At 42.6% G+C, this 16946-nt stretch overlaps 1 protein-coding gene across 4 annotated transcripts in view; it reads right to left on the reverse strand.

Annotated features, from left to right (window-relative positions):
- CEP95 (centrosomal protein 95) overlaps positions 1 to 16946 on the reverse strand; it is an 85047-nt gene that overhangs the window by 55613 nt on the left and 12488 nt on the right. For 3 of the 4 annotated variants that reach the window (XM_085857396.1, XM_085857395.1, XM_085857398.1), the window contains exons 4-9: positions 9698 to 9787; positions 9385 to 9457; positions 3298 to 3449; positions 2743 to 2972; positions 2310 to 2470; positions 99 to 207 (exon numbers count right to left, since the gene is read on the reverse strand). In XM_085857396.1, the coding sequence (XP_085713522.1) occupies positions 99 to 207; positions 2310 to 2470; positions 2743 to 2972; positions 3298 to 3449; positions 9385 to 9457; positions 9698 to 9787 (815 nt within the window). The remainder of the gene's footprint in view (positions 1 to 98; positions 208 to 2309; positions 2471 to 2742; positions 2973 to 3297; positions 3450 to 9384; positions 9458 to 9697; positions 9788 to 16946) is intronic. The other variant, XM_085857397.1, reaches the window with a different exon arrangement.

Consider the following 16946-nt stretch of genomic DNA (forward strand, 5'->3'; position numbering starts at 1 on the left):
CCGCCCAAAAAAAAGCTTGTAAAATAAAAAATAAGCAATCTCAGCAAAACCAGCTCGACAATGAATTTTTGTGCTAAAAACTGCAGTGTGGAAGTCACCTGCTTTTTCTCTTTAAACTGCCATGCAAGCTGTTCCGCCATGCACTGGAGTTCAAGCTCAGAGCGGATGTTGTGTTCTCGGCACTGGGAGAGTGGATCAATGAGGTCACTGTGTATAAAAGATGGAGAGGGGTTTGGAAACAGTACGTGTTGAAGTAAAAAAACACAGGGGCAGTGTACATTCCTTAAGGCCCGGTCACACCTTGACGTTTTAGCCAACGTATGCCGATTTTTGAATTTTTTTTCTAAAACGCTGGCACACGTTGAATACGTTATGGGTAAGTTTTGATAACATTGAGAGCACGCTGAAAAACTGCCATACGTCGTTGTACGCTGGCTTTAAACGTTGTACTTTTTGGTTGTCCTCAAATTTTTTCATGCTTGAAATTTCACGACGTATGCCGGCGTATGACTCACACGTTCCGCTACGCTGGCCACAAGTTGTATGCACGGTCTGCGATCGTAGATGTCAACACATGCTACTTGTAAGTTAATCATAAGTTGAGACACGCCGAGGTAATGTTTAGCGTACCCGAAACTTATTTCTAACCTATGATTAACGTGTTGTTGGCACGTTACGCGATCGTTGCCACACATCGACAGACGTTACTTTTAAGTTACTCATAGGCTGAAAGACGTCGGTATTATGGATCGTCCTTGCGTCAGCGTCCACGGCCACGGCCAGGACACTTATTTGCAGCATTCTTCAAACTTTTCTTCGGCATGACGAGGATGTTCAGACTTCGATGTCGAGTTTGGCTATGATTCCAATTGTCCATCGGCAGCGTCTATTTAAAATAGTCGAGTTTGAGCGTTTTAACACGTTCAGAAGAAACGCTTCAAATTTCAAAACCCCAGCGTCAAAAAACAAAGGCGAGTGACAGCAATTTAAATCGTTCATTGTAAACAATGAAAATAGTTGAGTGGTACCGTTTAAAAGTCGTTGAGTGCAAAAAAAATCGAATTGTTGAGCGCAAGCGTCTACTTTCAATAGTGGAGTTTGAGCGATTTAGCACGTTCAATAGAAACGATTAAAATTTCCGAGCGCCAGCGTCAAAAAACAAAGGCGAGTGACAGCAATTTAAATCGTTCATTGTAAACAATGAAAATAGCTGAGTGGTACCGTTTAAAAGTCGTTGAGTGTAAAAAAATCCAATTGTTGAGCGCAAGCGTCTACTTTCAATAGTGGAGATGCAGCCATTTAAATCGTTGAGTTTATCATTTAAATCGTGAAACGCAAGGACGATCCATCATAACCCACACCCTCCCCCTCACACTCACCTACTACTGCCAACATGAACAAACTACTACTAATACTGATACTGCTGACATGGACATCGACTCAAAAAGGACTCGAAAACACTGTCGGGTTCCCCTTTTATGAACAGCATTTTTAGATACCAATTCCCAAAACCGCTGGGAACACGTCTTTATATGGCAGTTGTAAGTTAGAAACACGTTAATTTATTTTTTTTTGTCGACCGGAAGACATCATTGGAATACGTCTACATACGTCGATGTGTGTTGGGACTACGTAAATAATTGGTTCAAAGCACGTCAAACGTAAGTTAGAAATAAGTTTCGCGTAAAAAAGACATTACAGTGACGCGTTTCGACTTATGAGTAGCTTATAAGTAGCGTTTGTGGACGTGTGTAAGCGTCCACATATCGTGTGTAAAACTTATCCCCATCGCATGCGGAACGCGTGTCATACGCCGAGTACGTCGTAAAATTTTGAACATGTTTAAAATTTTTTGACGTACTCTACTTACTATGACGTATGATAGCGTACTTTAGCGTTCTACTCACGTATACCAAACTTACTCATATTTGACGTATTTGACGTGCCCCAACGTTTTAGACACATTTTTCTTAGGTCGGCATACGCTGGCAAGATCGCCAAGGTGTGACCGCGATGTTGTCACTTCCATTTCTACAGCAGTTATGATTCGAATCGTTGTGCGTCAGCCTTTTAATAGGCTACGTCACGACATCGTCGGCGATGCGTGAAACGTGCTATGCCTAAGTTAGACTATCGTTGGGCATCGGTTGTGTAGGCCGACAACAGGTTCAGCATTCGTTGGTATAAGTTATCTATAATGCAAAGTCTGGACCTGATTCTGTTCAACAGATTTACCTGCACCAATCTACTTTGAAATCACACAATGAGGCCACTGTTATGCACAATATGCTCAATCAACTACACCATACCTTGCATCAGCTGAAGGTGAAACAGTACTTATTTGATGGCCACTGGAGGAGCTTTGAGGTAGAGAGGTACTCCCCGCAGGAGAGCCAGGAACTGGAGAGCACGGCAAATGTACCTCTTCTGGCTCCCAGGCTGGAAGGAACGACACGGTCTTCTTAGTTTTCTGTTCAAAATGAAAGAAAGGAGAGAATATATCAATCAATCACAATTCTCATTTTATTTCATCCCTCCAACACGGATGAAGAAATATTCAAAACCAAACAAGTAAACCGTTTCGATTTTTTGAACTCTTCTCAATATCATGTATTTTGTTTCAATTTGGTGCACTTGGAAACATCAAGAAGTTGGCACATGCGAATACCAAACCGGTCAACCCAGATATGACATATCACTTATTTTCAATATGACATAATTTTCCATCAAAATCATGAATACCTCTGCTGTACTCTGTACTAGATCTCCTCTCCATTGTGATCTTGTGGGCAGAAATTCACTGAGGTCAGATGGGGAACTTTTTCCCTGGAGAGGAGGCTGAAGGAGAATGGCCGAAGGCAGAACACCGTGCAAAATTTTGTGCGTTGTGACCGGGTGGAAATGGCTGGGAAGGTCAAACAGACTCTCTTCACTTGTGAGAGTGTGCTCACTCAAAGACGTACTATCTGAACCTAAGGTAGGTAGAACAAAGAAGTCCTCATAAGGGAGTCAATTTAACAATTTGATAAACACATAACTGTTTGGGCCGTTTACAAAATAGGCATCAAATAACGTTTGCATTTGACAAAATAATTGAAATACCTATTGGATACAACACAATACATTTATCACATCTCAGGTGACTGCAGGCATATTTCAAAAGGAAAGGAAGAGGTTAACAAAATGAAAGAAAAAAAAATAGCGAACTCGTAAATTTTAAATATCTCCCACATCTTCTGACTTGATATTTTACAAGCACTCATGTGTGGTGCCATACATGTGTTATGAAGGAGATACCATGGATGTCAGTTGAGCAGCTGGGAAGCGTTTGCATCATCTCCCCGAGTCTGATAAGTTCCTCCGTGGACTCAGTTCCCTCACCTTCTCTAGTGGGAACAAGGACTTCAACAGAGCTGGTAGTGGAGGTAGGACATCCTTCACTTGCTATTCTGGGGAAAAAAAATTGAATTTCTTTTTTCTCAAGAAATTTTTACAAGTTAATTAAAAATGAAAAGCTGAAATGTCGAGTCAATAAGTATTCAACCCCTTTGCTATGGCAGTCCAAAGTGAGCTCAGGTGCATCCAATTTCCTTTCATCATGCTTGAGATGTCTCCACAACTTGATTGGAGTCCACGTGTGGACATTTCAATTGATTAGACATGATTTGGAAATTAACACACCATTATATATTAGGTGTCTCAGTTAACAGTGCATGTCAGAGCAGAAAATCCACCATGAAGTCCAAGGAACTGTCCGTAGAACTCCGAAATAGAATTGTAAGGAGGCATCAATCTGGGGAAGGGTATATCTAAAACAATTTCTAGTGTTGAAAGTTCCCAAGAGCAGAGTGAGCTCCATCATTAGGAAATGGAAAGAATATGGAACTACCCAGACTCTTCCAAGAGCTGGCCGTCCGACCAAACTAACAACCGGGCAAGAAGGACCTTGGTCAGGGAGGTGACCAAGAACCGAATGACCACTCTGACAGAACTACAGAGTTCCTTGGCTCAGATGGGAGAACCTTCCGGAAGGATAACAGTCTCTGCAGCACTTCACAAATCTAGGATTCATGGGAGTGGCCAGACGGACACCACTCCTGAGAAAAAAGGCTCGTGACAGCACTCCGAGCATTGGCAAAAAGGCACGTGAAAGATTCAAAGCATGAGGCAAAATATTCTGTGGTCTGATGAGATGAAAATTGAACTCTCTGGCCTGAATGAAAAGCACTACGTCCGGCAGGAACCGAGCACAGATAATCACCCATCTAATACCATCCTTACCGTGAAGCATGGTGATGGCAGCATTATGCTATGGGGATGCTTTTCAGCGGCAGGGACTGAGAGACTTGTAAGGATAGAGGGAACAATGAATGGAGCCAAATACAGGCAAATCCTTGAGGAGAACCTGCTTCAGAGTACAAAAGACCTGAGACTGCGGCAAAAGACTTATGTTCCAACAGGACAATGACCCCAAGCATACAGCCAAAGCAACACTTGTATGGCTTCAGAACAAGAACGTGAAAGTCTTGTGTGGTGCAGCCAAAGCCCAGACTTGAATCCCATTGAGAATCTGTGGAAAGACTTGAAGATTGCTGTTCATCGACATTCCCCATCCAACTTGACAGAGCTTGAGCAAATCTGCAAGGAAGAATGGGAGAAAACCGCCAAATCCAGATGTGAAAAGCTGATACAGACATACTCAAGAAGACTCAAAGCTGTAATAGCTGCCAAAGGCACTTCTACAGAGTATTAATTTGGGGGACTGAGTACTTATGTAAATTATATATTTCTGAATTTCATTTTCAATAAATTTGTAAAAATTTCTGAAAACATGCTTTCACTTTGTCATTATGGGCTATTTTGTGTAGATCGGTGACATAAAATTTAAATTCAATCCATTTTAAATTTAGGCTGAACACAACAAAATGTGAAAAATATCAAGGGGGTTTGAATACTTTCTGAACGCACTGTATGTGCATGTGGACAGACAACCCAAAAACATAATTCCTCTGGCAAATGTCATCGGAGGCATAAAAACAGGTAGTTAAAAAAATTGAAAACAATTTAATCACACACATGCACATTATGTTATGAGTTTTCATTTTCAAGGTACACACAAAAAAAAAAGTACTGATGCCATTTAACCTACAGCATATATGTAGGGCACCCCTTTACATGAACTTTTCTTGAGCATTACTTGGTTCCTCCTCAGAACACAAGGGTAGCACAGCATGCACATGAGATTTTTTTTAATGTGCCTTATTTTCTATTGTCTGGCATTTTCCACAAGCATTAGAATGTCCCTTCTTTTCTATTGTTTGCCACATTGCACATACCCATATACTGTATAGGGGCATTTTTCCCAAGATTACCTCTTGTGGTAATCTCCTCCCCACGGGTGATGCCGGCTCAACCTGTTGCGGCGTCTCGCCTAGTGTTGGCTTAGTGGTTAGGGTGGTGGTTTGGGGTCTTAGGGTCCTGAGTTCGAGCCCCGTTTTCCACTGAATTAACACCAGGGGGTTGACTCAGCCTGTCATCCTTCCGAGGTCAGCGAAATGAGCACCAGTGTACTGGTAATAGGGGTACTGCATCAGCAGCATAGCCATGCCCCCTAACCAATGATGCAACCAGCAGCCAAAAAGGCAGCACATGATGGGAACCTGTTGTGGTGGGCAATCAACCTGTTCCACATGACCGTCGGCAGCTACTCACATCTGTCACGGACAAGCCAGCCTGTGAAGATTTGTAGCCCTTGCGCAAGTGCACGTGGAGCCTGGCCATGCTTGGTGCAATTGTATAAAATGAGAGCATGGGTGGGAAGTGGTGCAAAGTCAATCACAAGCCACCTTATGCTGGCCTTGTCACAGAGATGAGCCGTTGTGAACACTACCATGAACAACGCAGTCCCTCTGGCAGTGGTGCAAAGGATGACTTTGCACAAAACACACCCAATACAGGCATAAAATGCTATATCCTTACTGCAAACAAACGGGATCAAGGGATAACTGACCTGCCCTCCCTACCCCAGAGTACATGCACATGTACGGATGTGGAGATATTGTACATCTCCCAAGCTGAGAACAGCCATTTTTGGCAGAATTACTTTTTAAACAGTCGAAAGTAACATTTTAAAAATAGCACCGCAAAGCGGGCGTAACCCCTCAGCTGCTTGACGCAAACCAATTACAAGATGGTGGCCATATTGGAAATCGCAGCACGCCCATTTTGGAAAGGAACCTTCCTCTACTCAACCCCATTATACCTCGCCAGAATAAAATCAATGTGTGAAGCCATTCTCAAGTTATTGTCTGAAAACCAAATTCAAGATGGCTGCTCTTGCCGCCATATTGGATATCGGATTGCGCTGAATATCGAAAGGAACCTTCCTCTAAACACCCCCATTATATCACACAAAAATGAAATCAATAAGTCAAGCCGTTAAAGTTATTGTCCGGAAACCAAATTCAAGATGGCTGCCCAAGCCGCCATATTGGATATCGGATTGTGCTATATATATATCGAAAGGAACCTTCCTCTAACCACTCCCATTATACCCCCATGAAAATAAAATCAATGTCAAGCCGTTCTCAAGTTATTGTCCAGAAACCAAATTCAAGTTGGCTGCCCAAGCCACCATATTGGATATCACATCGCACTGAATATCGAAAGGAACCTTCCTCAAACCACCCCGATTATACCACACAAAAATGAAATCAATCGGTCGAGCCATTCTCAAGTTATTGTCCGAAAACCAAAGTATGACCTTTGAAAAGTAGGTCAAATCAAAAACCCGGGTTATATATCATGTATCCTCATCAGATATACCTGTGATAAAATTTTGGCGATGATCCAGCCATTCGTTCAGGAGAAAGCCATTTCTCGGTTTTCAGTTTTGGCCCCCTGGTGGCTGAGCCGAGAATCGAATTGCGCTGATTATCGAAAGGGACCTTCCTCTACCCAGCCCCAACACACACTGCAAAAATGGATTTAATCGGACAAGGCGGTCTCCTCGAAATTGACGGAAACCAAAGGTTGACGGATGCCCGGACACCGAAGTATGAACTTTGACCTCTGTGACCTTGAAAAGTAGGTCAAATCAAAAACCCAGGTTATATATCATGTATCCTCATCAGATATAGCTGTGATAAAATTTTGGCGATGATCCAGACATTCGTTCAGAAGAAAGCCATTTCTAGGTTTTCAGTTTTGGCCCCCCGGTGGCCAAGCCGAGAATCGAATTGCGCTGATTATTGAAAGGAACCTTCCTCTCGCAGCCCCAACACACACTGCAAAAATGGATTTAATCGGACAAGGCGTTCTCGAAATTGGCGGAAACCAAAAGTTGACAGACGCCCGGATGGACGGACAACGCCTGTGACGACAATACCCCTTAGCCCAATTGGGCTGAGGGGTAAAAAGCCACAAGCATCCACTGGATTATAAACTGCTCTCAGCAGCTGCAGTTTCTGTCTGTGTTAGCAGTCAAAGCATGTAGTCCATCTCTTTACTGCCCACACAGCTGAACATCTGGCTTTCTCATTTGCCCTTGTCAAAACATTCTTTAAGCCTTGAGCCAAGGGAGACCCGATCGTAAATCAGTACTGCTTGACATAGTTTAACAGCTATTTCCACTTTCCAAAGAGTAGAACAAAGGGTGGAATGCTGTAAGAATAATCTTCCTGTCACCCGAGGTTTTCTTAGCTTTTCAATAACCAGAAACAGACCTTCCTGTTTATGGAAGAAAAATACTTTGTCTGCCCAAAGGGAGGAAACACCACCAGGTTTTTCACCTCAAAGGAAATTGATCTCTGGGAATGGAATCTCTCAATAGAAACCAGTGATGGGAGCTGGGTAAATCATGAAAACAGATGGCCCCACAAGGGGCAGGGCAAATTGTATACAAGGCAAGCCAAAATGCTAAGCTCACCAGGGTTAGATTGAGCTGGACTACTGTGGGTATTCTGTCTCTCTGTCTCTCTGTCTCTCTCTCTCCATGTATACATGTTTGATGTGAATTAAAGCTCTTCTCTACCAAGATCATATGCGTGGATAGCGCTCGATCTCAATCAGCACGGACACCCTGATCTCAACGCGCAAACAAACACACACACACACACACACACACACACACACACACACACACACACACACACACACACACACACACACACACACACACACACACACACACACACACACACACACACACACACACAATGTGGTTGGAATAATCAATTTTCATAGAAAAGGCAAACCAACAAATAGAACTAAACTCTACTCCACCAATTTGCAACAATGAAGAAAGAGCATGGTCCACAAACTTCCTCAAGCCCCCCCATCCTCTCAAAAAAATTTCTACCCAGCTACACATGAGGCAATCTTGAGATATAACTTGACAAACTTTCTTTATAGCTGACAAAGCATTAATAGTAAAAAAAGCCAGCGACATATTTATCTAACTACAAGGGCACTTGGAAGAGCGCATACAACCACCACACAATGCCAGATCCACGAGAACACATCGAGTACAATAGATTTTTGAAACATTGTGCTATACATCGTTTTTGGCCCCATCTCTCAATAGTGAAGAATCACTTGAAAAATTAAATAATTATCGTATCCAGATTCAGAAGCAAATCTTCACCAAAATCGAATAAATTTGTCGTTGCCACACACACAACCTGTTCAACAAGTTTCATCTGAATCTGTCCACAACTTTTTGAGATATCGTGTTATATATCGGTTTAGTCATATCTTTCAATGGTGAAGAATCACTTTAAAAATTATCAGATCCAGATCCGGATTCGGATCTTCACCAAAATTGAATCAATTCTTTGTCTCACACACTACATGTCCATCAAGTTTCGTCTAAACCCGTCCACAACTTTGAGATATCGTGCTATATATCGTTTTTGGCCCCATCTCTCAATGGTGAAGAATCACTTAAATTATCAGATCCGGATCCGGATCTTGACCAAAATCTAATCAGTTCGTCCTTGTCACACACCCAACCTGCCCACCAAATTTTATCCAAACCCGTCCACAACTTTTTGAGATATCCTGTACACAGACAGACAAAGGGGTGAAAACATAACCTCCTTCACCTTCGGTGGTGGAGGTAAGTATAAATGGAAAAAAAGGACTCTGGTACTTTATTTTGGACAATTAACCAACTTTTGGCTCACCACGCACAACTCAAATGTCATCGAGTTTGAAATCTTATTTGTCATTCCACCAAATTTACTTGAAGTCTTCGAATGACTTGAATAACAGTTGTGAAACCCATATCACAACTGTTTCTCTTGATCATAGTGCAAGCTCCACAATGAGCCAAGGATCACGATAACAAAAAAAGAAAAGAAAAAAAAGACTTTAAAGCAATACCCTTCATTTGTATACTCTCTTTGAGGTGCTCTTGCAGCAACTAAATCCTCTTCAACCTCATTTTCATTGTTACCTGGTGGGGCAAAATAAAGACCAACAGTTGAAAGTGAAACAAGGCAATGCAAATAAAGTGAATCATCTCCATGAACCATAAACTGACAATACCATGGTAGCAATTGAAAAATTTCTTTCTATACAAATGTGACAGCTCATTCATTAAGCTTCAAACAACTTTTTCTGCTCATATTGCTCTCATATTAATTAAACTTTCTGGTATTAACCATATTGCAAAATCAAGTGACATAAATCATACCATTGTCTGCAGTGAGGTAGTCCAGAAGACCTTCAAATATCTCCAAAAGGTTTTTAATGGCTTCACGATCTCCACGTATTACACTCTCCCCTGTCAGAGAGAAATTAAACACTTGGAATTTTGCCAAAAATCACTCCCCCCTTCCCCAAAGGCCAAAATTAAAGAATAAAGTCCTGAAAGATGACATTTGCAGTGATTAATAGCAAATTTAATTTTCATTAAAAAAAAAGAATGTAGAAATGAGACGATCAGAGACCACAGCAACTTGTTAATACAAAAAGCATCCAGGCGAGCTTCCTTTGTAGGTATCACATCACATGAAGATTGATAGATTTTCTTCATGTATAAACTATTTTGCTATAATCCAAGTTCATAGTGCTCTCCAGAACATTTGCATCAAAGAGTCATTCCACCTCATATCACCAGAGGCCTCCCAGTTAAATAGTAATGCTTGAGCCTTGAAATTTTCAGAGATTATTCTTCTATAACTGCTCTGTAAGAAACAAACATAAAACGGAGTATACCTCTTTTAATTTTTATGACCTGATCAGTTGAAATCCAGAAAAAAAAGTTGGTTTTGTATGAAGACCCAACTTTGAGACTCCATATATTTTTATTGACCCATCCCAGAAGCTTGAAATTTTTTCAGGTAATAACTGTATGGTAGTAGTATTGAAATACATGTTTACTTTTCTTAATCAGTCATATATAATACAGTCATGATCCCTCAAAAATCGAAAATTTTCATTTTTCACCAAAATTCAGGTGAGGATTGCAAATATATGACAAGGTATACCACTTCAAATTGTTCACCATTGGAAAGATCATATTCAAGTTTACAAAAGTGTCAAATATCAAAGTGGTATAATGTTTATATCAATATTTTAAAAATATCTGAATAAATGATGTTCTGCCAGTGCTGTGCGCGTTGTGTGTGCTATTTAATGAACAGTCCTTTTACATGTAGTACATGTATATACAATGTACATACATATCATCTGCTATTAGGATACCATGAACACAATACTTTGAAATTTGAATTTGTAATTCTTTGTTTCTCATTTATAAATAGCAAGAGCTTAACTCATCTGTTTGGGGCTAAAAATAAAACTCAGGAATAGTGGCTGATCTGCTGATGTCAGCAGTGTATATAGTTACATTCAAGGGAGGACATTTGTTGAGTTCCTTTGGTCCATGTGATAAAAGTTATTGATGCTCCCCTAACGTCAACTGGGAGGCAGTACAAACTCGCACCTGACTTGGAAAAGCAGATCAAGGACGTATTCAAATCATTTACGTGAAATGTTTTATTACATTGTTCTTGCAGTATGTGATATATTTTTGTATTATTAATTTGAATCATAGAACTAATCATTCATGATTACCATGGTGCCCACACCATGCACACACCTCATGTATTCACGACTGTGTAAACAAGAGTTTTTTTAAAAAAATAGAAAATATATATATTTTAAATATACCACTTTGATATTTGACACTTTTGTAAACTTGAATATGCTCTTTCCAATGGTGAACAATTACAAGTGGTATACCTTGTCATATATTTGCAATCCTCACCTGAATTTCAGGGAAAAAATGAAAATTTTCAATTTTTGAGGGATCACGACTGTATTATATATATGACTGATTAAGAAAAGTAAACATGTATTTGAATACGACTACCATACAGTTATTACAAGAAAAAATTTCAAGCTTCTGGGATGAGTCAATACAAATATATGGGGTCCAACAGCTTGGGTCTTCATACAAAACCAACATTTTTTTTTCAAGATTTCAACTTATCAGGTCATAAAATTTAAGAGGTACACTCAGTTTTATGTTTGTTTCTCACAGAGCAGTTATAGAAAAATAATCTCTGAAAATTTCAAGGCTCTCGCATTAATATTAAAAAAAGTTGTGGGAGTTTAAAAGTAGCCGTTCATTTTGTGATGCTCGCAATGACTATAAAAATAGGATCACAACCACATTTTCAACCCTCAATATCTCAGAGTTGACCGCATCTATGGACCTAAAATTTTACGCCGCTTCATTTTGATACCTGGGAACTATTTTATGAAAGTTTAAAGTAAATCTGAGGGGGTCAACTGGGAACATTTTCTTAAATTTGGTGATTTCAGATGGAATGACTCCAAAGTACAGTATTTTCAATTGTGTAAAAAATATTTATGCAGGGCAGAAAATTGCAACAAAAAAAAAAGAGATGGCATAGTTATTAAAAATGCCAATTAGCCACACATTTGAAGGTGAGCATAAGGCAATTCTGCTCGTTCACGGATTAAAATGGTTTAAACACGAATGTGATGAAATCTTGGAACAGGACAAGGACATCATCTTTAGCCATCTTAGTCAAGGAGTTGACAGTAATTATATATATATATATATTGTTACGAATTTCAGTCCGCCCGGCGTGCGATCGGCCACGTAACTCGAATCGCGACCGCGTCGCCCACTGGAACGGACAATTCAGTCGTGACCCTCCTTGGAACTACCGCCAGGAGCTAGTCACGGGTGGGTCTTTCGACCCTACCACAATCTTGCCAATCGGCCACCCGCGCAGGATAGGGTTGTTCGCCAAACTCGACTTACCTAAGTACATGTGCGGGTAGTTAACCGGGCGATCGTACCTCGCCGCTGGCCGGCCAAGGACACGAACCGCTTAAGCGGTCCGTTCCGTGCTTCAGTGATAACCGTGGTCTGTGAATTTCCACAGCCTTAACAATATTGTTACGAATTCGTGCTCACCGGCGTGCGAACGACCGCTTTTCACCAATAGTAGCCGCTCGCCCACCGGACGGACAATTCAGTCGTGACCTTCTGGAACAACGCCGGAACCCTGTCACGGGTGGGTCTTCAACCCCACCACGGCCTCGCCAATTTTCTACCCGCGCAAAATAGGGTCAATCGCCGAATATCGATATACCTAAGTACCTGCGCGGGTAGCCTACCAGGAGACCGTACCTCGGCTTGGACACGAACAACTCAAGTGGTCCGTTCCGTTCTTCAGTGATAACCGAGCAGGTATTATCGCCCGACCTCGCCGGATCCCATTCTATTTAACGGGTATTTAAAACCCAACTAATATTCTGAGATGCAATATGGCGTTCCAATGCGGGAAAAAGACACGACGAACGGGTAACATTCACACAATCACATTTATTATTTTCACACATGCACATATACAGCCATGCAATCAATGCAGGTATTCAAGAACACGTATACAGGCAAACAATCATGCACGGGACGGGGACAAAGACACGAGCAAGGTGAAAGCACTACGACCGTCTATCAGCAATTATCTAGTCACTTAACAGTTTTTACTTACAGGACACGGCGCCACCAACATTCATTCAAAAGAAAGGAAAAGGCCACCCTCAAAGACGAGGACGCCAGACAGGGTCCGTATACCTTTATGGCGTGGAGCCTGGTTGACCGAACGGACCCCACGAGACCGTTGCAGGTTACCTGCACCCTCATGGTGCGATGGTGGGCGAGCTCTCTCCGGCGCTCTCCTCCCGGGCGCGCAGGCTGTGTGGCAGAGCTGCAAAGCGGCGCATCCCGTCCGCGTCCTTCGCGCCTTGACCCGGACCACCGCACACAACACACACGACTTGACTCGCCCAAGGAGAAGGCACCACCTCGACGACGAAACCACCAATGCACACGAAAAAGACCACCAGTGAACCACCACGAAGATGACAAAAAGCCCCCAACTGGTGTCCTGCGCGCCCTTATATCCCCCAGTTCCAACGCCTCACTCCTCCCTGTTTATTTCTTCGCCCCTCCTTCCAGCTCCTGCAGGAAGCTTCCAGAAAAGGGGCGTGCCCTCTCGCCCCCCCTCCCCACGCACCTCGCGGGGGCTGAGAATCATTCTTAGCACAGGTCCAGGGAGATTCATTCCCCCAAAATGAGGCCCCTCCTTCACACGACCTTTGACCTCCGGCTAGAATCGCACTTCCCCCACACCAAAGCGCCGGAAAACAGGCGGGAAAATCCGCACGTCACCAATAGAGAGTTGTGGTTTGGTTTGTGGAGAAGGGGATCGGCAGTTGGCGTAGCGGGGAAGGTGGTAAGGTGAAGGGCGTAATTGTGGTTGGCGTTTGTTGTGAAGCGGTTGATGAGTGATGTTGGTGGTTGGTCCAAAATAACGATAGTAAAGAAAAACGGCTATCTCAAAGGATCACAGCCCTGTGACATGAATAATTCCCATTAAACAACGGTGGGGAAATCTAACTGAACACAGACTTATCGATCTAACTGAACTGAGGACCTTGATGGTGTTCTGAGAATTTCCACAGCCGTAACAATATACATATACAGTGGGGAGAACAAGTATTTGATACACTGCCGATTTTGCAGGTTTTCCCACTTACAAAGCACATAGAGGTCTGTAATTTTTATCATAGGTACACTTCAACTGTGAAAGACGGAATCGAAAACAAAAATCCTGAAAAAAAATCACATTGTATGATTTTAAAATAATTAATTTGCATTTTATTGCATGAAATAAGTATTTGATCACCGACCAAGCAGTAAGAATTCCGGCTCTCACAGACCTGTTAGTTTTGTCGTTAAGGAGCCCTCGGCTTTCTCCACTCAATACCTGTATTAACTGCACCTGTTTGAACTCGTTATCTGCATAAAAGACAGCTGTCCACACTCAATCAGACTCCAACCTCTCCACAATGGGCAAGACCAAAGAGCTGTCTAAGGACATCAGGGACAAAATTGGAGACTTGCACAAGGCTGGGATGGGCTCCAGGCCAATAGGCAAGCAGCTTGGTGAGAAGGCAACAACTGTTGGCGCAATTATTAGAAGATGGAAGAAGTTCAAGATAACAGTCAATCTCCCTCGGTCTGGGGCTCCATGCAAGATCTCAACTCGTGGAGCCTCAATGATCATGAGAAAGGTGAGGGATTAGCACAGAACTACACGGCAGGACCTGGTCAATGACCTGAAGAGAGCTGGGACCACAGTATCAAAGAAAACCATAAGCAACACACTACGCCGTCATGGATTAAAATCCTGCAGCGCACGCAAGGTCCATCTGCTCAAGCCAGCGCATGTCCAGGCCCGTCTGAAGTTTGCCAATGACCATCTGGATGATCCAGAGGAGGAATGGAAGAAGGTCATGTGGTCTGATGAGACCAAAATAGAGCTTTTTGGTTTAAACTCCACTCGCCGTGTTTGGAGGAAGAAGAAGGATGAGTACAACCCCAAGAACACCATCCCAACCGTGAAGCATGGAGGTGGAAACATCATTCTTTGGGGATGCTTTTCTGCAAAGGGGACAGGACGACTGCACCGTATTGAGGGGAGGATGGATGGGGCCATGTATCGCGAGATCTTGGCCAACAACCTCCTTCCCTCAACAAGAGCATTGAAGATGGGGCGTGGCTGGGTCATCCAGCATGACAACGACCTGAAACGCACAGCCAGGGTAACGAAGGAGTGTCTCCGTAAGAAGCATCTCAAGGTCCTGGAGTGGCCGAGCCAGTCTCTAGACCTGAACCCAATAGAAAATCCTTGGAGGGAGCTGAAAGTCTGTTTCCCAGCGACAGCCCCGAAACCTGAAGGATCTGGAGAAGATCCGTATGGAGGAGTGGGCCAAAATCCCTGCTGCAGTCTGTCCAAACCTGGTTAAGAACTACAGGAAGCGTTTGATCTCTGTAATTGCAAACAAAGGTTTCTGAACCAAATATTAAGTTATGTTTTTCTGATGTATCAAATACTTATTTCATGCAATAAAATGCAAATTAATTATTTAAAAATCATACAATGTGATTTTCAGGATTTTTGTTTTAGATTTCATCTTTCACAGTTGAAGTGTACCTCTATTAAAAATTACAGACCTCGACGTGCTTTGTAAGTGGGAAAACCTGCAAAATCGGCAGTGTATCAAATACTTGTTCTCCCCACCATTTATATACAGTAGACGAGGCGCAAGTCGTCACCATCGGGACCGAGAAAAAAAGTGACGACTTAGACATGTGACGACTTACGCGTAATCGAACATTCATTGATCCGCTGTGAATCCGTAATCGAACATTCATTCATTAATCGAACAAGACTGTGGGGTGAAGGATGAAGTTGCGCGTGGCCTGGACACGTACGTGTGAGAGGGCGCAACAATCTCTAAGCCGGCTATTGCACCAAAAGGGAAACACAATCCTCGGGGCATAGGTGGGGGTTCATTGGCGAGTTGGAAAGTGATCAAACAAAGATGGAATTCATGAATCACTTTATCAAAAGTAAAGATAATGAACAACTGTAAGACAACTCATATACCATTGGTGATGGTTTATGACCATCGACAAATGTGGAATGAATGGCTGTTAGAATTCATTCATTGGAATGAATGTAGAATGAGTTTTCATATGGAATGAAAGCTCATATACCATCGACAAATTACATGACACAGTCAACGTGATGACTACCACTAAATACCTATGTGAGTGAGTGTGGTGATGTACAAAACAAGCCAATATAAAACCATGATCGGACTTCAAAACGAAGCTCAATCGATCCTTTACTCCTTCACCAGAGACTGCATGGCGCAGCCTGTATACCTCTTCAGATGCATGTGGGACGGCACGCTGACTGACCTGAACGCAGCGCAGTTATAAATAGCCACGCATCAGGATTCCATGAAATCAGGCTTCTCACGAGGCAGCAGTTCCGTGTGACGAGTTCGGCGTGGTAATTTACTTGAGTTTGCATTACGCGGGAACGGACAACATCTGACGACTTAGACAAAGTGATGACTTAGAGATGACAACTTACAGACTTTATTCAAAGTCTGCAAGTCGATTTAACATTAGATAAATTCGGGACTTTTTGACGCTGCCGACATAGGCGAAGTGACGAGTTACACGCTGCTGACTTACGCCAAGACGACTATATATATGTATATTGTTACGGCTGTGGAAATTCGCATTACACCATAAAGGGTACTCAGGTAAGATATCTCGATAGGTCCATGTGTAGTTAGCCCAAACCCGTTGTATAAAGGGAATTTATGCGATTCATCTGGGCTGCGACGCCTTCAGTTTGTCGTTTTTCTTTCTCTATCTTTTATTTCAAACAAACAAAAACCGCCAACGATGCTGGTGGGCTTTTTCCCACCTGTTTCTCCCGTTTGAGTTCCCCGCGCTTGGTGTTATGGAAGGGGGAAGGGCAGCTCACCGCTGATTGGTGGATGAACAGCGTGAGGCGGTCGGGGTGAGGGAA

Source organism: Eptatretus burgeri, chromosome 15 (genome assembly GCF_056783735.1).
Source record: "Eptatretus burgeri isolate ZD-2024b chromosome 15, Ebu_testis_v1, whole genome shotgun sequence".
In the NCBI taxonomy this organism is placed as follows: Eukaryota; Metazoa; Chordata; class Myxini; order Myxiniformes; family Myxinidae; genus Eptatretus; species Eptatretus burgeri.